This window comes from Balearica regulorum, chromosome 1, assembly GCF_011004875.1.
Source record: "Balearica regulorum gibbericeps isolate bBalReg1 chromosome 1, bBalReg1.pri, whole genome shotgun sequence".
NCBI classification, from domain to species: domain Eukaryota; kingdom Metazoa; phylum Chordata; class Aves; order Gruiformes; family Gruidae; genus Balearica; species Balearica regulorum.
The window spans coordinates 144,584,425-144,610,433 of record NC_046184.1 but is presented as its reverse complement, the minus strand read 5'-3'; the positions used below and the strand labels follow the sequence as shown (position 1 = coordinate 144,610,433).

Here is a 26,009-nt window from a genome sequence, read left to right as displayed (position 1 = left end):
ACCAGGGTGGGAATTGTACACCCACCTCCTACATCTGGTGTAAAGTAATTAAACAGGGCATTTACAGTAAAAGAGCCACACCAGCATTACTTCTTTTTTGATTGGACTATGAAACCAAACTGTCCTTGTCCTGCATTCTCTCCTTTTCTCCTCCTGTGCTCTGCTAAGTTTATGGGCTCCTGCCCTACCTCAGGCTCACTGAGGTCCAAGCCTTAAAGCTGAATAACCAAAACTTATTGTCAGACATCAGCTTCCTCTCCATGATGCCATTTCTCAACTATTTTTGGCTGCACTTTCAGGTTTTGTCTTGCTCAGTCCTTCAACTGCAGGGCCTGGGCCCATGGAAAAGTTATCGTGCAGATCATTTACCACCCAACAGTAGTGCTGCAGTGGGTGCCTAAGCGCATGTCCACCTGATGCAGTGATACATATAAGGGTTCTGGATTTCCAACACTTTGTTTTTCTTCTCCCCAGTCACTGTCAGCAAAGACTCAAGCGTTCTTCCCCACATAAAGATTTTGCACACTTACATGGCAGAAAATTGGGGACAAAACTCAATTCTTATTAATTAGTATCATCTGGCCACCTGCTAGTGCAAAGCTCTGATTCCCACAAGTTGTTTAATATGTCAGAGCTGCCACCCGCACACAGGCAAATCAGCCGGGAACAAAGCACATGGAACAGTTTTTCAAAGCAAAAGCTTCATTTGAGGGATACTGAGCCTTTGAGCTATTTACTTCATCTTACATTGACAGCTATTTAAGCCCCATGCATGCCCTCCTGCTCAACTGTGACTGGCTCTGTGCAATACATTTCTTTTCAAGTCTGGCTGTCTGGTTGGCTTAACCCTTCAACCCTATAATGTAAAAAAGTCATTGCTGACATTAAAAGCCTTCCTCCATTTAAACAGAGGTTTACATGAGGAAACAGCTGTCCAACCCCAAAGAGGATTGAAGCTTGTATGTTACTGGCATCTTTCCACAATTGGCCTAAGAGATCTAATGAAGACGAACCCCACATAACCATATTATTAACCATTAGAAAGAGAGCAGCTGTTTGCAAAATTCAACAGTTTTGTGCAATGTCACGGGGACTCAGTTGAAACATTTGATCTTTGGAGGTTGGTACACTGCAAATTTTTCACTGAGTATTGAGTTCAGTTTTTAGCCTGACAGTGGAAAAGTGTGAAGCAGTTAATTAGTACCCCCTAATTCTTTCAAGAGAGCACTTAAACCCAAAAATTAATAGTGGGGGATTTTCATTTACCAAAATGTCCTGTCAGAATCAAAAAGCATTTGAGTGGCTATATGGGAGTGCTATGGTTTTAGTCTGCCAATGACAGAACAGAAATTGTAGTACATGACCAATCTGAGATATTGGGAATAATTATATGAAACAAGCACTGAGATGATGAATAGTACACAGCAAGAGAGAAATTAAATATCTCCAAACAAAGTAGAATTTGTGATGAGTAAGGTCTATGTCTGTTTCATTAACAGCAAAAAATAAGTTAAAATCAGTCTTTTGCTGAACACACATCTTTTGCTCAAATGAAGCAAAACACTCTCCTTAAGTTAAGCCATAAAACCACATTTCTGTCTTTCTTCTATTACCACTCCAAGTAGCTTTTTTCCAGGAAATGGGGAACAGCGAGTTAAAAGGGGGCAGCAGAACTTCCCAATAACTTATTTATTTGCCTATCATGCATAACGTTGTCTTTCTGTTATACTTCCTACTATTCAAGCTAAAAGTTTCCTAGAGCTGCTTATTGCTTCTTGTGAGTCGTTCAGGTTTTCAATGGGATCTTGTGATGTAGTAGGGGCAAGAGCAGGGAGCTGTAATCTGAGCTAAGAGAGTCTCAGCAGTCCCATGCCTCTACACAGTTTTTTCATGACAAGCTGTACGGCAGCCACATGCCTCCATGTCAGCAAAAAAGAGAGAGCTTGAGAGAATATCTTCAAAACCAAAAGAACCCAATTAAATCATTTAGTAAAGTCATGACTTTAAAACTTCTTTAATAATATTTGTTCACTGCAGTGTCATAGCATTTAAAGATCTGCACAGGTAATCAAAACTCAGAAACATTCACTACAGATAAATGGAAAGAAAGCCAGAAGTGTCACCATTCAGGCAGCAAGCAAGATTACCAGAAGCCACACGAGAATGGTGAACGTGGTGGTTTGCTGTGAAGTCATCTTTCTGTCCTGGACTCCTCTAATGTTTGTGTGATCGACATGAAAAATCAGAAGGGTTCCTACACAAACATACAATTATGATGTGAAAATGACTGCTTTCCCTGTTTGACTGTTGAACAGAAGATGATCCCATTTTATTCTAATAGCCAAAGATCAAAATTAGTCTTAGGACACACAAAAAATGTGTTTTGAATGCTTTTGAGTTCTTTTTTTTCTCAGCTTTTTTCCTTGTCTGAAGAAGCTTTTAAATTGTCACATAAATTTTACTTATTTAGACAGTAACCATGTCTTCTTGCCATCTAATTCTAAGTCTCATAAATGTTCTTTAAGGGTAGCAATACATCAACATAATTAAAAATCAAAATTGAGATTTATAATCCCTCACTGCTAAAGGCATAACTTCACTTTCATATTGACTTTTCACTATACAATAGCTTATCCTCTCCCAGCTTCTCCAACTAACCGGAAATACAATTGTAATCTTTCTGTTGTATTGCTGCAAACTGAGAATTCAATAGACATTTTTAAGTCACTGACCTTCTCATTGCAAACCAATCTCCCTACTGATCCTGGGACCACAGATTCAGGGCAAAGGAAGAGTTGGATTTGGTTGATTGTTTTTACTTTTTCTTATGTAAGTGAACATTATGTAGGTGAAACTGAGAGACAGAAGAAATGCTGACAGAAATAGTTTTGCCAGATGAACACAAACTCAAGCAGATTCCAAAAAGAAAAGATCTTTTTTTTCTTATCCCAGAGATGAATCTGCTTAATGAGGCACAAAGATTAAAGAAAAATACTTCCAAGGACTATCATATTAAATGACCAGCAAATTCCAGGGCCAAATTCATCCAAATATAACTTTAGTGGAGTAAGGCTAGGGCTTGATTTCATCACCTTCCTTTCACAGTCTAATTTCTCATGGAAAGTTCATGACATAATGAATGCACAATTGCCAAGCATTTTTTTCCTAAGAAGATAAAGTTGTTATCTGTCCACCTAAGGGAGGTACAGCCAGCAATTACATCAAAGAGAAAGGAACCAAAAAGCAACGTGAAATGAATGCCACAGGGTCTAGTTACTCTACTACCCCCCTCTTCCACCATCTTCCACCTCTTTTATATTCCAATGAATACCCTTCTTTTTTCAGCAACATAGTTTTAAATAGCAACACAAAGTAATACGTTACACGAAATTAAGAACTACTATTCATCTCATTTCTACAGATGGCCTTTGAGGTTCACTAACTCCTAAGCTGAAAAATGCTGACTTCACCCCCTTCCTGTGGATAACAAAGGAGGATTTCAGATTTGGTTGATATAAAATTTTATGCCATTAGGCTTTTCCCATGGAAGTGGTACTGATGATGATGATGAGACCAAGGCCACCAAGGGGGCTTCTTTGTGGCCCCATCCTGTACGTGCAGAGACATGATGGAAGGAAGTAGCTTGTGCTTTTGGAGATGCCAGGGCTGACTTGAGAAGCGTTGCCCATGCTGCCAGAGAGCAGTGTGAAATCTTCCTGCAAGGTACTGGACTCAGGAAGGTGGCTTGGACCAATGTCTATCAACTGCAAAAGCCACTTTCATGTAACTGTGATGAAATAAAGCCTGGTCAATCCATTGTTAAAGGCTGAGGAGAACGAGAGAAGTGCAAAATCAAAATGCAGGTTTAGCTGCTGTTTTAAAACCTTGATTTCCCATAGACCAAACTGCACCACAGTTCAGTGTAAACATACACCTAGGCCAGGTGCATTTCCACTGAACGCCACTGGAGCTCATTCGTAGCCCACTTCAGAGAGGCATGTCTGCATTTCCTGTGGCGAGCAGGACTGAAGGAAGGATGTTCCTCACAAGGAGGACAGGGCTTATTTCACAGGGAAGGATGTTCTGGACAGACAAAGTCAGAGTGACCACTGTGGATGGTCCAGACCTCCTCACTCAGAGCCCAGGGAGCCAAAGGCAATGCAGTAAAAGCTGGACTCAGAAGGTACTGCAATGCGCAAGGTAAATGAGAAGAAGGCATTTTGGCGGGCAGGCAGCCTGACACAATACACACACCAACCTAAATACCTGCAGGATTGCACTGCAGTCAGATCAAAATGTTCAGTCCAAGACAGGGTGGACATCTATGTCCCTGGAAAAAGGGTCCCGCTTAACTCAAGAACATTTTCTTAAAGGCAATTTTAGCAACCAGGATAAATCCCCTGTTCCATTAAATAGATTCTTTGGAAAGTCTTGTCTGAGTGTACATTTGAACAATTTAGAGAACCTGGAAATCTTATCCCTGAAAGATAATTCAGCAATTTAACTTAAGTAGATGCATTAAAAGAAACCATACAGACATGCCAATTTAGTGAACCTCTTTACAGAAAAAAAAAAAAAAAAAAGGATTTGGTTTCCTCCTTTTTTAATCATTAGTAGTTTTCTTTGCAAGCAAAAGAACAATTTACTTTAAAAGCTAATACTCATTCTAAAGAAACTAATCAAACAAGTTGTGTGTCTGCAAAGGTTTATCCATTTTTTTATCTGCATTCTGTTGAGTAGTCCTGATGATTTAAGGGTAATTTCTCATACTAGAGGGGTCACACAGATCACATCAGTATTTTAACTGAACCTAATGTACATTGGCTAAAAAGAGCCAGGTAAGATTCGTCTCCACGCGAAAAAAGTCAATATTGGAGGAGCAAGATCAACAAGGAGAAATTTCAGGAGATCCTTTTCTGAGGCCTAATATATTACTATAGAAGATTAGATATACATTTGTAAGGGACCATGGGGATGATTATTTAATTGTACATCTATCCCTAAATCACACACAGTGACTACAGTTTACTCAACAGGAAAATGATGTTATCAAAAGACCTGGAGCTACTGCCTGCACTTGCAGGAGGGTGGGCTTACCCATGATTTAGTATTTTTCACCTCTACCACCTGTTACCATGATTTCCAAACTGTGGTTCATAGGTTCACAATAAGTTGTGCATCACCGGTACACAAATTCGTATCACCCATTGGCAAACAACAGGAAGACGATTAGCCAGAAGGGTGAGAGCTGGTCCATAAGAACACAATCATGGGGTTTGTTCCTGCACTACGATAGTTAGCAGGACAGTAAATAGCACTGGTAAACACACCTATAGTAACACATATATGTGAATTCACAAAAGTAAAACCTTATCTCCAGGTGCACTCAGTCCTTCCCTTCCCCTGCCTGCCTCCCGTCCTGACACATACGTCGTACTTACCATGCTCTTTCAAAACAAGATGACATTAACTCACCCCCACCACATGCTGAACTGAAGAACTTTTACAAGATTTGATTCTACCAGTAAAACTCTTAGTCAACACAACAAATCCTCATATGCTCCAAAAATCATTTCCAAAGGATTTATATGGCTTTTGTGGTCAAGCTGTCAATTTGATTATTTTTTAAATATTTAGAAAGCATAGCTATAATGATTTCCAGTTCTCACTCTGACAGAAATACTTTTGGATGCACATAAAACCTTGACTTGGGTTGCTGTGGACTTACAGGACACACTTACACTGTAGGTAAGTAAGAGGTGCAGCAAAGCTCATCCAGCTAGCCTGGCTCTCCCTTGCCCAGATCAGGGTACATACCAAAATGCCCTAAACCTCCTTTACTCCCAGTATAAGCAGATTTCCTTCTAAATGAGATGCAGGGCCACAGAACAGACCTCAACCCTGCCCAGCAATTCAGGGGTGTGACCAACATGTCCAGAACTGTGGGGTGCCCCTGGGACTGCCATTCCCACCCTACCCAAACAGCCATGGAGAACCACACAAAGAAGCTCCTGCTTTAGGCTCTGTCAAGTCATCTCCACAAATTGTGAGAACTGCCCAAAAAGGTTGACAGTCCATCCTGATTGCCTTCCATATGCTGTGGTTGCTGCTAGTGCAAAGGTTGCTCCATCCAGATATCAAAGGGTTTTAACAAAGTGCACGTGTGAGCAAGGAAGGTTTAAAAAGCCAACTGCAATATTTGGGGGTCTATAAAATATTTCTAAACACTTACAAATAGAATTGCTGATGTTGTACAGTCCATTGACTATTATCTATTGCTGTGGTTTCATGTGGGCACCAGTGATACAGCCAGGAGCAATCTGAGGACAACCAAGAAGGATTGCAGAACCCTGGGAGACACGGTGAGGGACTCTGGAGCGCAGGCAGTTTTTTTCATCAGTCCTCCCAATCACAGGGAAGGGGTTTGAAAGTGCCAGTCAAATCTGGTGAGTCAACAAACAGTTACAGGACTGGTGCCACAGTAGTTCGGCTACTCAGACCATGGGACTCGCTTTGAGAAACCTGGTCTACTGGGGGCTGATGGGGTCCATCTGTCAGGGCAGGGGAAGAACATCTTTGGTCAAAGGCTTGCCAAGCTGGTGAAGAGGGCTTCAAATTAGAGTTGCTGGGGGAGGGGAACGTCAATCCATCCCGCTCCTACCAGTTTAATGCCAGTGCCAGCAATAGATGCCCAGAGCCAGGAGAAGGATCGCAGGTCAGGAGGAGAGCACCTGCAGTGCAGCACAGAGGAACTCCAGCCACTCCAGCCAGTCAGTCAGCTTCATCAGGGGCCCAACTTAAATGCCTCTGTGCAAACACACGTAGCGTGGGGAATAAACAAGCGGAGTTGGAGACATGTGCACGCCTGCAGGGTTATGTTCTTATTGACATCATGGAGATATGGTGGGATGGCTCCCATGACTGGAGTGTTGGAATGGAAGGATACAGGCTCTTTAGGAAGGACAGGCAGAGGAGACGAGGAGGGGGTGTCACCCTCTATGTGAATGACCAGCTGGAGTGCATGGAGCTCCACCTGGGGATGGATGAGGGGCCAACCAAGAGCTTATGGGTCAGGACTAAAGGGAGGTCAGGGCCAGGTGATGCTATAGTGGGAGTCTGCTACAGGCCATCTGACCAGGAAGACGGAGCAGATGAGGCTCTCTATAGACAGATAGGAGCAGCCTTGCATTCAGAAGCCCTGGTCTTCATGGGGAACTTCAATCACCCTGCTATCTGTTGGTGGGACAGCACAGCAGGGCATAAGCATCCTGGAATCCATTGATGATAATTTCCTTCTCCAAGTGATAGAGGAGCCAAAGAGAAGAGATGCCATGCTGGACCTTGTTCTCACCAGCAAGGAGGGGCTGATGAGGAATGTGAAGCTCAAGGGCAGCCTTGGCTGCAGTGACCTGAAGTGGTGGAGTTCAAGATCCCCAGGGGTGCACAGCAAGCTCACTACCCTGGACTTCAGGAGAGCAGGCTTTAGCCTCTTCAGGGATCTGCTTGGTAGAATATCATGGGTTAAAGCCCTGGAGGGAAGAGGGACCCAAGACAGCTGGCTAGTATTCAAGGGTCACCTCTTCCAAGCTCAGGAGCAATGCATCCCAACAAAGAGGAAGTCAGGCAAAAATGCCAGGAGGCCTGCACGGATGCACAAGGAGCTCCTGGACAAACTCAAACAGGAGAAGAAAGCCTACAGAGGGTGGAAGCAAGAGCAGGTAGCCTCAGAGGAATATATAGAAACTGTCCAAGCAGCCAGGGATCAGGTTAGGGAAGCTAAAGCCCTGACAGAATTAAATCTGGCCAGGGATGTCAAGGGCAACAAGAAAAGTTTCTACAGGTATGTCAACCATAAAAGAAAAACTAGGGAAAATGCAGGCCTACTCTGGAACGATACAGGAGACCTGGTTACTCAGGTTATGGAGAAGGCTGAGATACTCAATGACTTTTTTGCCTCAGTCTTCACCAGCAAGTGTTCGAGCCACACTACCCAAGTGGCAGAAGGCAAAGGCAGGGACAGCAGGTTGACGGAGGTGATTCTGCCCTTCTACTCTGCTCTCATGAGACCCCACCTAGACTACTGCATTCAGCTCTGGAGCCCCCAACATGAAAAGGATATGGACCTGTTGGAATGAGTCCAGAGGAGGGCCATGAAGATGATCAGAGGGCTGGAGCACCTCTCCTATGAAGACAGGCTGAGAGAGTTGGGGTTGTTCAGCCTGGAAAAGAGAAGGCTCCAGGGAGACCTTATAGCAGCCTTGTAGAGGGCCTACAAGAAATCTGAAGAAGGACTGTTTACAAGGGCGTCTAGTGATAGGACAAGGAATAATAGTTTTAAGCTGAAAGAAGGTAGATTTAGATTAGATGTTAGGAAGAAATTCTTTACTATGAGGGTGGTGAGACACTGGAACAGGTTGCCCAGAGAAGGTGTGGATGAGTGAAGATATGTGAAGAGTCAGCTGTCACATTAGCGTTATTAGTGCCATTTTAGTGTTCTCAACCTTAGCCATAGTTATTCAGTTTATGGCCTTATGATGCATTTTTTTCTGAAACAGGTGAGGGATGGAATATGAAAACTGTTTTATCTCCGTGTATTTTACAACACTTTGTGACACCAAGTAGGGGAGAAAAGCCGTGTGTCTGATCTTGAAAACACCACAAAATTGGCCCATGGCTGCTATTAAAGCTGAGATTAGCTCAGAAATCTGGTGATCCATGATCTCCCCATGGCAATTAAGACTGCTTTGATGTCCCATTAAGCTTCCTGTTCTCTATGTGGGAGAAACAGAATTCACTTAATGAACATACATATCTGCTCTGCAAGGAAATACAAATTAATTTGGATTAGGAGAAAAAAATTATTCTGTTTATCCTTATTCTTACCTTCCCTGCATGGGGGCAGAAGTGAAATCCTTCCTCAGAGCAATGCAGCCATCCTCCCCGATTGCTGTTTTTTCACACAGGGTCTGTGGCTCTCCAAGGCTCGCTACCATGCCATGATACTCTTTTAATAACTGCAGCTCATTGCAACTTCTGGTCATTGAATTGGCTGCCATCTTTGGAGATAAACTGGTTTGATGTAAAGATGTCTGATTCAGCTCCATCTCTTGTTGTCTAGAAATTGTACTGTCATCTTTGTTATCGCAGTACATCTGTGCCTGGGGGGGCAGGTGTGGTTCTCCTAAAGAAAGTAAAAACGAATGTATTAGGACTAAATTTAATTGACTCCATTTTTACTTCAGTACAAGCATGTTAAAAATGCCAAGCAGAAGATTTTTTGTGCACCTTTGGATGTTTCTCTTGTTGATTTATTCCCACTAGGAATAATTCTAATGTTTTAAACCTGTCTGCAACTTCAGAATTAGCCATTATAAAAAACCACTGAAATACATAAAGAGATGGCTCTTCTACTCTTCCCATGTCTACCATGATTTTCTCCCATAAATTTCCCAGAAACTTGCACTGCCCTATCCCACAGAATAAGCCAAAATCATCTCTTCATCAGAGGCACAAGAGTCACTGGTGCAGAACATCTTCCTAGCTTATAACAGCACTGTTCCACCACCACGACATGGCTTTTCTCCGGTGGCTGTGGTGGCAGCAGCCCTGCCAAAGCCACCACTCTCCTCCAAACCCACTGGGTCCCTCAGAAAGCCACTGTCACCCTGAAGCTCTGGTACAGCAGATGGCCCCTCATTAAGCAGAGCAGGTACTTGAGTTTTATGAAGAAAACGTGCTATTTCAGCAGTTGCCAGCTGCATTTATGAAATGTGAATCAAACCTTGATGAAAATTAGGTTCTATTATATCATTATTAATGGTGATTATAATAAAACTTAGTGCATAACAGTCAAAAAGCTTTTATACTCTCATCATTAAAATTCAACGTGAAAATTTATAAAAAAACCACTTCAGAATCCCACAAAGTCCACAAATCAGACATGAAGACTGAGTTAAAGATCAGCCTATCTTAAATGCATGCTGTGGAGTCTAATCACGGGAATATTTCAGGGTAAAGTGCTGAAGCCACCGCAGAGGACAGCACGACCTCAGGAAACAGGGCCGTCAGCCTCCAACGTCCCCACAGCAGAGGGGAGCAGCCTTTTTGGAGCACATACCTGCCCCTCCCTGCAGAGACCTCAGCACAGGACGCATCAGTGGACCTGCAGGGCTGTGGGGCAAAAATAGCACAGTAATAGGAAATAGGGTCTGCTTCAGTCCCAGCAGGAGAAATCACTAGAAACAGAAATAACAAAAAGCTAACGATGATTTTGTGCAGCTTTGAGGTCTCACAGCCTTGCAGGCTAGAAGGGAATAGAGGCTCCTGAAAGAAAAGACTGAACATACAAGTCACCACAAATGCAGATCTTGGTTCCAAGCAAAGGCAGGCCTGCTAGCCAAATCTAAATCAGAATTTCCCCAGGTGGCATTTCCTTCTGCAGTCCTGCATTATTTTTTTTTCCTGTTCCCAATGCCCTCAGTTCTCATATCCTAATCTTCTTCACCTGTCCTTACAAGTAAATTGACTAACTTGACTCTTCCCACCATTACACAGTAGCTGGAGTACTGTGTCTGGTCCTGGTCCCCACAATTCAAAAAGATGCGGGCAGACTGGAAGGAGTCCAAAGATGGGGCAATGAAAATGATCAAAGGACTGAACAGCCTGCCTGGTGAGGAAAGACTAAAAGAGTTGGGTCTTTCCTCACTGGAGAAGAGAAGGCTCAGGGATGATGTCATCACAGCATCCCAGTACTTACAAGGAGCCTACAAAGAAGATGGAGGCCCTCTCTTCACAAGGAGCCACATGGAGAAGACAAGGGGCAATGGGTACAAGTTGCACCAGGAGAGGTTTCATCTCAATATAAAAAATAATATTTTACAGTAAGAACAATCATTCACTAGAACAACCTCCCCAGAAATGTGGTAGAGTCCTCATCACTGGAGTTTTTCAAGACATGCCCAAACAGGGTGATAGATAATCTCATCTAGGCTCCCTTTCCCATGCAAGGTTGGACCAGATCATCTTTCGAGGTCCCTTCCAACCTGAGCTGGTCTATGAGTCTATGATTAGCAGCCTGAAAAACATCAGCATAAATAAGCCTTTGCTTACTTGTTCTTTCTTGGTTTTCCTGAAAGGGAGAAAAAAGAAAAGGAATGTACAGAGAGTGTGGTGAATTAATGAAAGAAAAAAGGTGGCAGCTATTGGCTTCACAGTGCTCCCATTTTTGAACTTGGCTGGCATACATCAAGAAACACTGAAGTTACTTCAGTTTTCAGTGGATAATACCTCTCCTCCAGATATTTTCCTGAAGGGACAAGCCCCATCATCACCCGGTGTAAGGAGCACAAGCATGGCTGATGTAATACTAAGCACACTGTCACTGAGCTGCTCCGGGGCTTCTCCATAGCCTGGAAAGCACTGAATTTTGGTGATTCAAGACCGAAACCTGAGTGAGAGTCCTGGAAAACCAGGCATGCCACTCCTGCATGGTGGGATCTGAGGCTGGAGGTGTCGGAAGGGCCAACGCACACCACGCGGGGGCCACCACTGACCCACCAACACCTTCTTGTCACTTCTGGTAGCCTGCTGCCCTACCAGGCAGACAGTTTTGCCTGTTCTAAAATCCCAAAGTGCCTTCCTTCCTAATAAATAACTTTGAAATGCAAATACTTCCAACTCCAAATGAAAAAGATAATTGTTCTTGTCTCCAATCTCACCCTACATGTTTACATACTGGTTTTGTTAAGACACTCCATAAATGATAATTGAGATATCTGCCCACTTATTCAATTTTTCATAACATTTGGTTTGTCTGAGTGCCTGCTGTGAAAATACACAGATTTTTAAATTATGTCAGGCTGTGGAAAGATGAGCAGTAAACCTACAGCAAGTCAGGCTGTACTAGTTTTTAAAAGATGAGAACCTGAACACAACCTCTAAAATTGATCCTGTCTCACCCCAAAAGTGGGAAATTTTTTATCCTGAGGTGAGTCAGGCTCTCATATGTACAAAGCCTTAGCATGAAAGACATTTATTTTCAGAATTAACATCTGTGAAAAAATAAAAGAATGCCAAGGAAAAGAAGCTTGAGAGAAAATCTGATACCTAGATACAAAACCATAAACCACATTATTGCACATTCACAAAAGCTTTGCCACAAGAGACAGGTTTGATTGTGATTACCTACATAGCTAAAACATTGCTAAGGCAACTGTCACCATGGTATCTAAGCTTCTAAGACATCGGTGCATTTACCATTCAAGAAATTCTCAAATAGTCACATTTCTCTGTAGTTACAGAACTTTACTGTTATTTCTTCTTCCTTTTTCTTATCTTGCTATGCCTCCGTCAGCAATGAGACATAGGTGAGATGTTATCATGTGAAGGTAAGGAGAGATTTTAGCCAAGGAAAGTTCATTTTGGGTTCATGTCTCTGGAGCCATGCACCAGCAAGTGTTTTTTAGCCACCACTAGAAATTGATTCAGCAACCACCCATCCAGAGTTTGAAAATAAAAGGGCTAATACAGTATTTAAGCCATGTTTGTTATCCCTTTTCATCCCTTTCATCCCAGTCCAAGCAGCTGAACATCCACTTTTAAAGTATAAGTACTAATAAGATCAACAGACCATTTTACTTAAGAGGCTTTGTGTAGCCTGCTTTTTGGTTGCAAAACAAAATGCTGGAGGAAAATGGCATAGCTGGTAATACATTGTCATTTAAAACATTTTCTTCCTGCGTATCAATAAGCACAGCATAACATTTTTGCAATCAAAAATGAAGCAGAATTTAATCTTAGGGGCCATGAGGCTACAAAATATCACATCTGCTCCAGGTAATGCCCAGAAATAGCATTTTTCCTGTCTTGCACATCTCAGTATCTATCAAAGCCTTTCTCCCACCAAGACTGGGGAAAAAACATCACCTCTGCACTAAGTCACCTTCCCATTATCAGGCAGAAACCCAAATTCTAAAAAATAACTAGCTGAAGAGGGAGGGTGCGGTGCTGCTGAGCGGAGTGTGCCCACACGCCTGCCTTACGCAGGGGAAGGAGAACACAGCTCTTGAAGCAAAACTCATGCTCAGCCCCCAAAGCTTGCATCTGCCAGGCAGCCTCTCTCCCAAGGAAATTTCAAGCCAAATCTTATCTGCTTGGGAGATTTCTCTGTAGCATCTGAGACTGAATAAACTTGTCTCTTGCTCTGACTCCTCTTTCAGAGTGCCCTTGTGCCAGGAGCACTGCAGAGGCCATGGGTATGGGCTGCTATGAGGAATCTCCCGCAGCCATACTGACAGAGTATGCCAAGACAGAGGTGCCACCAAGGCACCTTTCTATATATGCATCTCCTTGCAGATATGCATCTCCCAACAGCTTCCCCACTAGTCAGACAGGTGATGTTGTAGTGGCCTCCTGTGGCAAAGACACCTTAAAATGATTTCAGCAGCAGCAATGAGAGTCATTATTCCTAGCCTGTGGCCCAGAGAAACAGAGCAGCTGTTTCAGCTCTACATCTCCAAAATCTTCCCATCATAGACTTGTCTTTGCATAGCCATTGCCGCACGTATCCCCGACCCTGTCATCCTGGGGACAGTGGAGAACCATTCCCAGGACTGGTAGATGAAAACTCGGCTGAAAACCTATCCCTAGAGCCACAATCTAAAAACAAGACACCACACACACACACATGCTTCCACACTACCACTGCCAATACACACTCATTTATATTTATTTATTTTGAGTAATGTGATGTGCAAGCAAGCATTCTCAGTATTTCTTAATTGGTGTGTTTTTTCTTATAAATAGAAAGTGTTTCTAGATGTAGGAAGGAGGTAAGACTGGTTTGGGATGTAACAAATCACTTTGTCATCCAGGATTTCATAGTATTTTCCACTGCAGATGTTTTCCACAAAAACCCTGCCTATCCTACGTATAGGATCCCCATTATCCCATAGGGTGGTGTTTGGGATTGCACAGAATAATACTGCATAGAGCAGCCCTCCTTTGCATGACCGAGTAGGAAAACAACAGAGCATGATTTGCGGAGTGGGGCTGCAGGGCAGGCCACAGTAGAGTGTCGCTACTGACTCTTCCGTGGTTTGGGGGTCATTTTTTCATGCCATCCATTAGTTGCAAGAGGAATAATGTGGATAAACTTTATCATTATGCACCAATTGCACAAATAAGACTGCCTGAGGCTCCTGTCTAAGATAAATATGACTTCTTACTTATGTTTCAAATGAATTCTTGGCCCAGGAGATGACTGCATCAATGCAACATTCTGGGCAGCAAACCGCAGCACAGGAGCAAAAGCAAGCAGCCCAGGTGGGACGTCCTTGCAGAAAAAGTATTGTCTAACTGCATCCCCAGAAAGCACAAAACCATCAGGCTGCACTAAGTAGTTGAGACGTGAGTACGGCAAGTAAGCATGCCGGAGCAGCTGTAACAGAGAAAACAATGTCGACACAATTTGGCAACACTTTTTAAAACCATCCTGCCAGCAAAACACGGAAGGAAGACCGTGTCTTTCCTGGATCTCATCTCAATGCCTGTGTCCGGGCAGGAGAGGCTTCATGCCTGATGCTCGGGCACACACGTTGCTGTGAGAGCAGCACTCCGCCTTTCCTGGGACGCTGTCGGGGTAGTTCTGCCGGGCAGCGCTGAACAGCAGCCGCAGCCGCCCCAGAGCCGCCGGGCAGTGAGCGGCAGCGGCCGCAGGCTGCGCCCACCGGCCCCGGCCCCGGCAGCCGCCATACGCGGGCACAGGCTGACCCCTGCTGGCAGCCTGACCGCCGGCCAGAAACGGGGTTTTCCCGAGGAAAAACACTTAAGAGAAAAGCCCTTTTTTTTTTTTTTTTTTTTAAAGCCGGGTGTCACAGGAGAGTTCGCCACCTCGGGCTGCCCCAGCCGCGCACGGAGCAAGCGTGCCCGGTGTGGCAAAGGGGTGCTGGTTAGCTGGTTAGCTGCCGGGAGAGGAGCTGGCCATCCCCGCGTCTTCCCGGCAGTTCCTGCTGCAGCGTTCACCTAATTGTACGTGGATAAAACATCCGTTATCGGTCAGCAGAAACTGTTTCTGCACACACGGGAATGGTCAGATAGGGCAGGCCTTTGTGCGCTGTTGCGATGGGAAGGGGTTTGTGTGTGTCTTAAGGTAATCAATAGCGTGGGTCATGGACACGCTACAGTGGTCAAGTCAGATGGATTTTTAAGAATTTGTTGGAATAAAAACAGTTTATGGAGCCTCATCTGGTTCAACTGAAGATGGCATTGACACAGAGACTTCCATCATCAGCCAGGCAGTCAGTGATCATCCTGTTTGAGAGATTCAGTTCCCCCTGTAACCATACCCTATGCAAAAGATCCCCATAAATTAAGATTATTTTTTTTAAAAAAAAGAAAACACTCTATCCCTGAATGTCTATGTGCCAATGCCCTGGTCTTGCTCAATGTTTAGTCTAAAGAGTTGGTTTGGGGAGGTTTTTAGAAGGAGCCTTTGCTGAAGGAAGAATGTAATTTCTTTTTTGCCTTCTTATTGCATCTGTCAAAGAGGTCAATCCAATGCTCATTCAAATGAATAGACAGACTTTTAAAGTATCTAATCAGATACAGATCACGAAATCGTAATACACGAGTTTTGCCCCCTGCCCCAGCACCACATTTACATCCTAGGTCGCCATAGAGCCCATGGAGAGAGGCAGGCACTGACCGCCAGGCCCACATCCAGCTCTTGCTACGGTGGACCCCTGAGACAGGGTCAACACACCATGCTCTGTACCTCCCCCTGATTACCAAGGGACCTGGTGCTAAGGCAGAGATGTGCTGTGAAGACATCTCAGCTTCCGTGAGCTAATTTCCAGCAAATGTCAGTAGCTTTGCGTCCAGGACCAGCATCACTGGGAACATGAAACCTACGGCACCAAGTAATGCTGTTACGGTTACTGAGGCCAACTCTGGGGCTTGGCCATTTGAAGACTTAATGCTGTCACATCACTGAACCAGTGCATACACTGAAATAGATTTATTGCTGGTAAGCCACGCAAGTAAAGAGGGAGGGGAAGGTGAACGTCAATATTAACACAAGCCACTGAACAACTTATTCAGCCAGCGCTACTCAGGCATGATGGTTGTGCCGTCCGTGCACAGGGCCACTGCGGCACTCTCACTGGAACCAAAAAGTGCCCACATCTTAGAGAAAAGCAGCTAAGTACTATAAGCCCAGAGATTCAGGAGGCTGTGTTAGAGTTAGGCTGTATCAGAAGGAAAATGATGTAACTTTGAAATAGTCTCACTTGGGGGAAAAATAAGGAAACCCTACAAGAGACTTGTAAAATATAGCTGGAGATGTCAGCACATGCAGCTTGCTCTGATTAAGAGATGCTGAGAAACTAGAGAGGTTTGAAAGGAAAAACACCCTCCTTCCTGTCATGACGCAAGTGTAAACCCAGAGAAGGTTTTCTTCGCTCCTTAAGATATGAGTTGCTTTTTATGCCATAAAGTTAATGTTTCTGCATTTTCTTGAAAATGAGATCGACATCAAATACCATGAGTCAAGAAAGCTAAACAGCCTGCTGAGATGCCCGAGGCCTTTCATTGCACCTCTGTGCAAGAACATGAAATGATTCACACTGATGAATAAAACTCCAGCTCTATAGCCTTGCTAGAGGACTTTTGAGAGCTTGGTACTTCTCCATTGTACTTTCATAACCTATCATTACATGGTCATGGGAAAGCAATGAGATTTCACATTCTCAGGTCATGTTGAAGAGCTTTTGTAGATAACTGGTGAGGTCTCAACGTAGACACTGGCAAGAGACACCCGGCCTTGCCTTGTGTCTCCCCAGCTGCTGCAAGCAAAGGCAGCACAGGGTGACAGCAGCACAGGCAGGAAAGGCTGTTAGGAAAGAGTATTCTGAAATCTTAAATGTCTTCCAATGGTTTTTTTATTGATTATTACAGATTGCTGGTGGTGTTATTTTTACTTTGGGTTCTTTATCCTTCAGACATGTCAGGCTAAGTATATAGTAGGGCTCTATTCTGTTATTCGGTGCATAAAGAGGTCTTTCTATCTTTTTTTTTTTTATTAACAAGCAAGGCAGTAAAGAGAGGTTGATTAATTGACAATATATTTTGAAATCGTCAAAAGAAGGCTAGCTAGTTTCAGCTCTGCTTCATAAAAAAAAGAAAATTAAGGTTGCCAAGTGGAAAAGGAATGCTAGTATCAGAGGTGGGGTTTTTACTAGTTTTATGCCCATACTCAACTAATAAATGTTACAAGTTTAACAGATTATTCTACAGACTTTCAAGCTTAACACGAAGCTCCCTAAAACAAAGTACAGATAAAAATATGTTATTGCCCCCTGAATGACGTCTAGATGATTGTTATTCCCACAGTGTCAATCGTTCTTATGTCTAACTTGATAAACTGCAGGTGCTTGAAATTGCTGCAGCAGCTCCAATGCTGATACGCAATAAGCGTTCATGTCACATTTCTCCTGCCCGCTGTTAGCCTAAATTTACTTCATAGAAAAGATGATGATAAGGAGTCTCTTTGCACAAAGGAATTAGAGCCTCCATATGCCTTGGCAGCTGTACCATGGAAAAAGATAGTACCAACAGTTGCAGAAGAGCAGAGTTCACGGTATTACTGGTTCCTCCTTTATTCCAAACATGCAGCAAAGCGGAATAAAATAGATCTTTTTCCTGTAGGACCCAAGTGCAAATGGAGATAGCAGTGAGATAAACTTAACATTTTTTAGCTGGTCTTTTTATCCTAGTACTATCAGACTGGAGTTTGGTTTGTGAAGTGTCCTTTGGCGCAGCAACTGTTTCAACTCACAAACAAATCATACTACGTACGATTATACTTTTCAAAAGGAATGTAAATTTTTGATAGCCTGCTAACATGCCTGCAATTTTTACTTCATTGGAGGTAAAAATACCTGCTACATGATTTGTTGACACTGGGCATAATACATCCAAGATAATTAAACCCAAGAGGGGACATTAAGGGAGCTAGTTAAGTATTTTGTACACATCCATTTCTATATTCAATGCTCAAAAAACTTGGAGGTTTTGTTTACTTTTAAAAAATTATTTTTATTTATTTAAAAAATTGTTTCCTTCCTGTACTAAACAGTTTCCTGGCTATATTCAGAATTTAATCACCACCACAAGACAAAACTATTTCCTGTTTTACAAAGCAATGAATGCAAAAATAATACTCTTCTGAGACAGTCATGGCAAAGAGCAAAGCGTTCCAGGAGCCAGACAGTGACCCTGTAAATGGATGTAGCTGTACTGATTTCAGGCATCATTAGTACTTATTCTTCTTTCCAGACAGCCGAAGGGATTTGGTTCTGTTCCCGTCAAAGTTTTGCTTTGATTTTAGCTGGGACAGGGTCAGACCTGCTTGAGCTAATAAGCCTCCGTTTGGATTAGAAATTTCAGTGCTACTTCAATAACCTGCTCTGCTATGAAGTAAAAATTGACGGAGCCTATACGGAGTAAGCAAGGGGGAAAATGAAAACAGACATATTTTGAACTTTCTTTTTCTGGATTTGGGCACTCCATTAGCACTCTACTGCTGTACACAGCTTTTTACCTGCCTCATGTTGCAAACGAGCCTGCTTTTACGTGCATTCATATTTCCTAGATGCAAACAATCATGCACTCGAGGGAAACACAGCATCTTCAATGAAAACTGGTGTTTCTGTGCTGTTGATGGCATGTTCATGTCATAGTCCTAACAAATTCATTAACTTCTCTCTCAGCTTTAAAGCATTCTTACAAAACCAAGAGGCTGAAAGCACATGCTATGGGATGTAGATTTGTGAAGCTGGCAGCTTTCTGGAGTGTTAAAGCTTATGAAAATCCAAATCCAAGCTAAAATGTATGGAATGTGAGCCTTTCCTCAGAGCTTTATCCAAAATGCACCGAGGCTAGTGAGAGTCCTTCCACTGACTTCACTCAGCTTTGGACCAAGCCCTTCAAAGATGTAACACAGGCTTGAAATGCTTAGCTTGTGAGGCATATTTGGTTACAAATATAAAAGTTGCCCAAATCCATGACTCGGAGGAGAAGGCTGAACTATGCAACCTCAGGGACGGAAGGTCAAGATCACACAGAGAGACTGCAACCATCGTGCTGGCAAGTCAGCCCCATGGGCAAGGGCAGAGGACAGGTGGGAAGGGAAGGACACCAGACCAGTCCTAATCCACAGCAGAAGAGGAGGTCTATGAATAGGAATGCAGCGGCTGATGCATTTCCATTTTCTGGCACTGCTCCCTGGAGACCACAGTGGTTCCTCCTCCCTCACCCATGGCAGACATTCTTTTCCTGTTGGTGGGAATGTCATTATGAATTATTTCATTTAGGTATCACTGGGAAGAAGATATTTTAAATATAGCACAGAAATAGAGCTTTCCTACCACAATAAAAAGGAAGAGCAAGAAAATCTCCAAAGTGATCAAGCAATTTAAATGTTCCAGCAACCGGGGATTGCTTTAAGCATTTAAGAGGAGGGGGTGAAGCCCCAGCCTAGCAGGTGCCACAAAACTGGAGACAAAGAGACAACATTTTCTGTTCCCTGCTTTACTATGCATTCAAGCTTGTCTCAGGGCTAAGGTGTACCTTGTCTGCGAAATAACATTTGTCCAGTAGGTTTCATTCAGCAAAGCTGTAAATTATTTTGAGATTTTGAAGAATCGTGTTATAGTAGCAATAGTTACTGCTACTGCTCATCAAAATGTTTGAACTATACCTGAGAGCACACCTGAGCATGTTTCCCTGAAAGGGGAACCGAGGGTGGCCTCTCTGTTCAGATTATCTTAAACAAACTGCCCCTGATGAGTGATTACATTTGTTGGCATTCACAGAAGACAGTGTGTTCCTGGGCAGAAAGTTCACTGCACAGAAGAGTCATTAGCGAGCCGTTCTGTGAATCCCTCCAGGTCTCCAGAAGGTCTGCAGCAAGAATGCATTTCTGAAGCAGCTGCTTAAAGATCTGAGGGAAACTTGGCTGGAAGAATAGCCACATGATCCTCCAGTCCCTCAAGTATTTTTGGCTTTCAAATGCTAAGTCCAACGTGACATGACAGCCTTATACAATCAAAAATTCGCCATTGACTGACAGAGCAATGCGACATCGTGACAGTTAAACAGACGGAGGGAGGGAGAAGTGCACCCACCTTTCCCTTTCTTTCTTTGTTCTCATTTGAAGTTTTTTAGCCTCTAGCAGCTCAGATGGAAGTGGAATCCCGGCTGGCGTGCAGGGCAGCACACTGGCTGGGGAAGGACGGGCTGCCTTCCCTGGCCACCTGCAGCAACCCGCACGGAGAGCAAGGGCACTGTCCTGAGCGCGCGTGAGCGTCACGACCACCTCGTGTCGGGGCAGACCCACGGGCACAGCCAGCTCTGAGCTTTAGAAAAGTTCGGATGAGGTTGTTTCATCTCTAGTTCCAGCCCTCCATTGTCACACTATCCCTTTAAAAATCCCTGTTGAAAAATAGCCCCTGAAAAATATAATTTGCTGGTCACTGAACTCAACAGAGGGCTGGAAGAAACTGTCACCTTGTTGTGTGACAATTGGCTTCACTCTGCTCTTGGTCCCTATCCTTATGTTCGGGAGATGACACCCTATTCCCACAGTGGGACACAGGTACAAATAAGAAGGCAAAAGGAGACAAAACTGTTGGGCCTGACACTCACAGTAATAACTTTTCTCCCTACCATAAAGCCAGAGCAAGATACATTTGCACTTACTCTAAATCCTCTTTTCACAGTCAAAGCAGTGTAAATGAATGCTAGGGCTGGTGGGAATAAGGACTATTATCTTCAAAGAGATAATTTGATCTAAACTTCTCAGGAAGTTTCACTGGAATATAGAATTTTCTTTACCCTGATACAATTTGGAAATCTCACCCTAGCAGTCATAAGAAAGTGGAAGACAATGACTAGATAATTTCTTGCATCCCAAAGTCTTTAATTTAATCATGGATCATACTTCAGGAGACATATTATTCAAAGATATGTATGAATTTCACATCAAACTACAGACATTTGTTTCTTTTGCTTCACACAAGATAATTGCTAGATTACGGATAATTGTTAGATAAAAGTCTTCTTTTCATTTATCAAAGTTCACAAAAGTTACCTCATAGCAGAAATAGTTCTGAGTTAACAGAGCAACAAAAAAATTTACATTATTAACTCTCTCTGACATCCATGTAGTCTGTATTTTAAAGCTAAATACCAGTTATTTGAAAGTAAATTGTCTCTCTGGTGCTCAGATTGTAGCTCAACTAATTTATTGCTTAGTAAAGTCCAAAAAGAGTTATGATTATTCCATTCAAATTGTTTGAAAGTGTTGATGAAATCTGTTGCATTCAATGTTAAACATTTTTTTCTGATTTGTGGAACTTAAAAGCAGTCTGTGGCTAAACGCACAATAATCTCTCGGGGGGGGGGGCGGGGGGGAAGTTTCTCCTCTGTTTCATAAAGCCAAAAACTTGGACCTCTGGGCTGATTTCTAGAGCAGAGAATAAGAGGCTAAAGAAACCAAATTCATATAAAGAGGGGAAAAGATGTCTATAATCTGTGAATGACTGATAAACATATGTAAAGCATTTGTAAAAGAATGCATGAGTTTGTTCCTTTCAAAATGTAAGGAAAAACAGTAAGAGCTGCTTAGCCCAAATATTGCATTACTTGGACCTGGTGTGAGAAGTTTCCCATTGAAAATACAGACACCTTCAGCTTAGGGTTATATCCCCCCAGAATTAATGAGATACCCTTAGTTTAATGGACAGCATTGCCCTTTGAATTTTTTATGATTATAAACTGTTTTTCAAGCAGTCATCTGATCCCGTTCAGAGCAAGCATCTCTGCATATGCATGTGCAAATAATAGGAACAAGGAATGCAGTCTATTTACAGAAAATGAAGCTACATAGCAAGGCGCAGTGGCCCTGCAAAATGCTCCAGCTTTTAACAGACGAAGGAAGCCTACAATCTCCTGCACCATGCAGCAAAAAAAAAGGAGGAGCGTAATCCTTGAAGGTGTAAATCCAAATAGTGTGTAGGAATTGAGATTGTTGTTTTCCCTCCACGTAAGAATTTGTTACACACCAAGTGCTGGATGCAGCGCTGGAGCTCCCCTTTTGGAAAGGAATTTGCAAGAAGGGAGGCAGTGCAGAAAAAACCACAATGAAAATAATTCAAGGGCTGGAGAAACGTCTTACTGCAAAGAGATCAAAGGTATTTGATCTGTTCCATTAAAAAAAAAAAAAAAAGATGGAGCAATGACTCAATTACTAGGCCACCTTCACAGAGGGAAAATATCTGGTACTAAAAGGCTCTTGAACTTAGTGGACAAGGCATGGCACAAACTGATGGCTGGAAGCTGAAGCCAAATAAATTCAAACAGGAAGTACAGTACAATTTTTATTACTTTTTTTTTTTTAAGTCATCACATTGATTAACTACTGAAACAAACTACTGAGGACAGCAGTCTGGCAATGTCTTCTCAACTAGATTTATCACTGGGACATCTGCTTAGACAAGGCATGCTGCTCAGTCCAGCACTTGGAAAACTGGCTGAAATGTGCAAATATGTGATAAAAATGTGAGAGTTGGAGTTGAGAGTCCCCCTCGAGCCCCAACTGTTATGAAAGTCCGGCTGTACAAATTTCCTTTCAGTCCATGAGCTCAAAATCATTTGGGGTTAATTTTCTACCTCAGGAAATAAATCAGTGTCAGTATCAAGTGGAATTTAGTTTTTAGACCTTGGCTTTGCAGATTGTTGAGAACAACCAGGGAAAACAGAAATGGTTATCACAGTAGAAAAAGTTTCAAAAAAAATTCCTTACAGTAATGTGTTCCTTTTGGACCTATAAAACCTTTAGGAGGCTTAGGCGAAAAAAGGCATCTAGTTATTGAGATTTTTTTGTACGTTTTCATGCTTAAAAAGCAATGCTTCTGCCAGCAATTTTCATTGAGCACTGTTATTTATAGAGCCACTTCAGCGATGAAATAGGAAGCTGTAATCACACTCTACATGCTTTGGCAGCCCTTGACATGGGCAGAATGTCTGAGAGGTACTGTATTCAGGCTTTTTTTCCTTTCTTAATAATAATGAGAAAGATAATAAAAATCTGTCTTCAGAGCTTCCGTATAAAAAGGGAGAACTCATTAGCTGAGAGACACACAAAATGCAAAGAGCTCATTATGCTTTTGCGATGAAGATACCAGGTTTAGCCAGACACTGTATTTTAATTGGATTTTCCAACAGTGAGAGCAGAAGACTCTCAACCGTCCAAGGGAATGAGACTGCTCTTTCCCTTTGAGCCCCTGTAAGTAATGGGACATCTACAGACCTTTGCGCCTCATGACTCCAGCCCCTGTGGAGCAGATCCTTCACCCACCCTGCGGAGGAGGAAGCTGCCGACGATGAGCGCCAGTGCCTTCCCAGTCCCAAGATGCTGAACCTGCCGAAATACCTTCCAATAGGCCATCCTTGAGAGGAGCTTTGTTATGTGCTCCTCTCATCAACCCAACTCTTCTTCCAAACCTGAAATACCTCGGCCCTGGCTGCTTCTTCTTGGGAAGCTGCTAAAACGGCGCCTCGGGCTCCAGGGGAGCTGGGCAGGTCAGTGGGGCTCATGGGCACAAGCCTTGGGCAGCTGCTCTGCCGGGAAGGCAGCCTGGCTTCTGCAGCAGGCTCCAACGGCCTTGCAGAGCACATCACGGACTCATGCTGTTGCTTGAATTCACTGCGTGGTATAATAAGAGATTCTGGAAAATGAACGTAGAGTGGCTTTGCTTCCTTTCAATACTCAGAATACAGGTAAAAAGCTCAGAGCAGGCTGCTTTCTCACATTACTATGTGATACGCACCGTAGAATAATTCATGTTGTAAGGGACACGTGGAGGTCTTCTAGTCCCAACCCTGCCCAAACCAAGGCTAATGCCAATCTGAATCCAGGTTGCTCAGGGCCTTGTCCAGCCAGGTTTTGAATATTTTGCGGGATGGAGATTCCTCAGCCTCCCTCTGCCCATTGCAGTGCTAACCTGCTCTCAGCGTGAGGAAAAATTCCTTACAATCAAGCAGAATTTTTCTTATTGTAGCTTGTGTCTGTCGCCTCTTGCCACGTACTGTGCACTGCTGAGAAGAGCCCTGCTCCATCTCCTCTATAACCACCTTTGATTGTTGAAAACAACAATAAGATCCCTTCAAAGCCTTCTCTTTGCCAGGCTCTCTCTCAAGAGAGAGAGAGCATAAACTCAAAAGGCTGCACATCACACATTTCATATCCCTGATACCTCTGTGAGCGTCGACTGGCACAAGCAGCCTGAGGAAGTGAGGGCAGGAGGTTAAAATGGAGCCCTACCAGCCAGAACACGTCACCTCTGGACAGTGCCACTGACATCTTGGCCAGCCCCAAGAAAAAAATTTTAAAACCTCTGTCTCAGTTCTCCTACATCTAAACATCGCATCAATAAACTTTATCTCATCAGACGTTTGAAATTTGTAGTGATTTGAGATTAAAATGGTCTTAAGCAGCAACAGTATTGCAAGTCCATCAGCAGCAACATTGTCTGTAGTCAGCCAGGCAGTGAATAAAATACTCTGTTTTAAACTGAAAATGCATCCCAAGTACACTTACTCCTGTTTGCACCAAACATGTAAGGCAGAGAGGCTGGACTGCCAGTCCAGCAGCAGCCCCATTCCTCCCTGCTCTAAGCCCAAGGGACTTTGTATAAGGTAAATGGCTTCATGCTGCCAGAAGGTTTTGTAGACCTCAGATCTTTATTTTGCAGAAAGAAACCTACAGAAAACGGCTTGCTGAGGACAATATCAGACTCGCTGTGCTGTTATCCATGAGAATTGAAGCATCTCCAGAAAATTCTGCATAAATCACAGGAAAGAATTGGAGCACAAAATCACCACCATCACAACAACTACTGGATAAGGGTTGCCTCCTGAATGGCCAGCACCTGAAGCTAGCAAAAGAGAAATGATGACCTGCGTGATGACATTCTTCAGATGGGAACGTACGAGCAAGTCATCACTGCGAACCTGGGAGCATGGTCACAGTGTGCTGGCTCTCCCCCAAAGCTGCCCCTCTGACCACAGGGGCACCTCCTGCAAGACACCAGACACATTCAGCATCGCACGGTAGGTCTTCCTCCAATAACTTCTTGGTATTCATATCCCAAAGCTGCTTTAGAAAATGTTTTGGATGAAACCTTGGTTTCCTTGAAAGAAGAAGAAATTTGTCCCCTATTGAAGTCAATGGCAGATATTTCCTTCTTTGTACCTCCAGCAAAACAGAAAAATATACGCTTTTGAAATCAAAACAAAGCTGTCTATGGCTTCATATTTTCAGCCAGGCTGCAATGACTTAGCTTCATTGTGGTTCCTACATGCATGCAAATGAAGTGGTTTACCATTATTTAAGTTAGTGAAGCTGAAGCACGTATGTTGTGACAGCATTGGGACTTAAGCCATAAACGATAATATAAGAAAGAGATGCAAAAAGTGCAATGAGTTGAGTGAGAGGTAATATACAAAACAGAGTTGCTGCTGACATTCTCAGAAAATCTTCAGTACATGCAGGAGTTTCATGTCACCTTGGATGTCATCTTGGACATGTCACCTAGGATGATTTCCTTGCAGAGATTTATCCAAATACATTGGGTGCTAGCATTCAAACAGCCTGTATGTCCGAGACAAGAAAACTACCATGTAATGAAATCTAACGCACAGAAAACATTAGCAGAAAGTGGTATTCTTGCGGCATTATGACCATGCAACTTTTGTAAAGGTATACACTCTGAAGTTATAACCATGTATTTGGCATGCATGCGTGCTAGAGTGCATGTACACAACACCAAAGATGTCCCATGTCAGCCAAGGACAAGCGATCAAGTGACGCACTGCATGAATTAGTGCTTACCTGCTGAGAAATTCCTTGATAACAGAAAAAGGAGCGTATGAGGAGTGTCTCCTAATAC

The 26,009-nt window shown here is 43.2% G+C and overlaps 1 protein-coding gene across 1 annotated transcript in view; it reads right to left on the bottom strand.

Annotated features, from left to right (window-relative positions):
- OCA2 (OCA2 melanosomal transmembrane protein) overlaps positions 1 to 26,009 on the bottom strand; it is a 225,150-nt gene that overhangs the window by 190,887 nt on the left and 8,254 nt on the right. The window contains exon 2 of the mRNA XM_075737488.1: positions 8,884 to 9,178. Coding sequence (XP_075593603.1) covers positions 8,884 to 9,152 — 269 coding nt within the window. The 5' untranslated portion in view covers positions 9,153 to 9,178. The remainder of the gene's footprint in view (positions 1 to 8,883; positions 9,179 to 26,009) is intronic.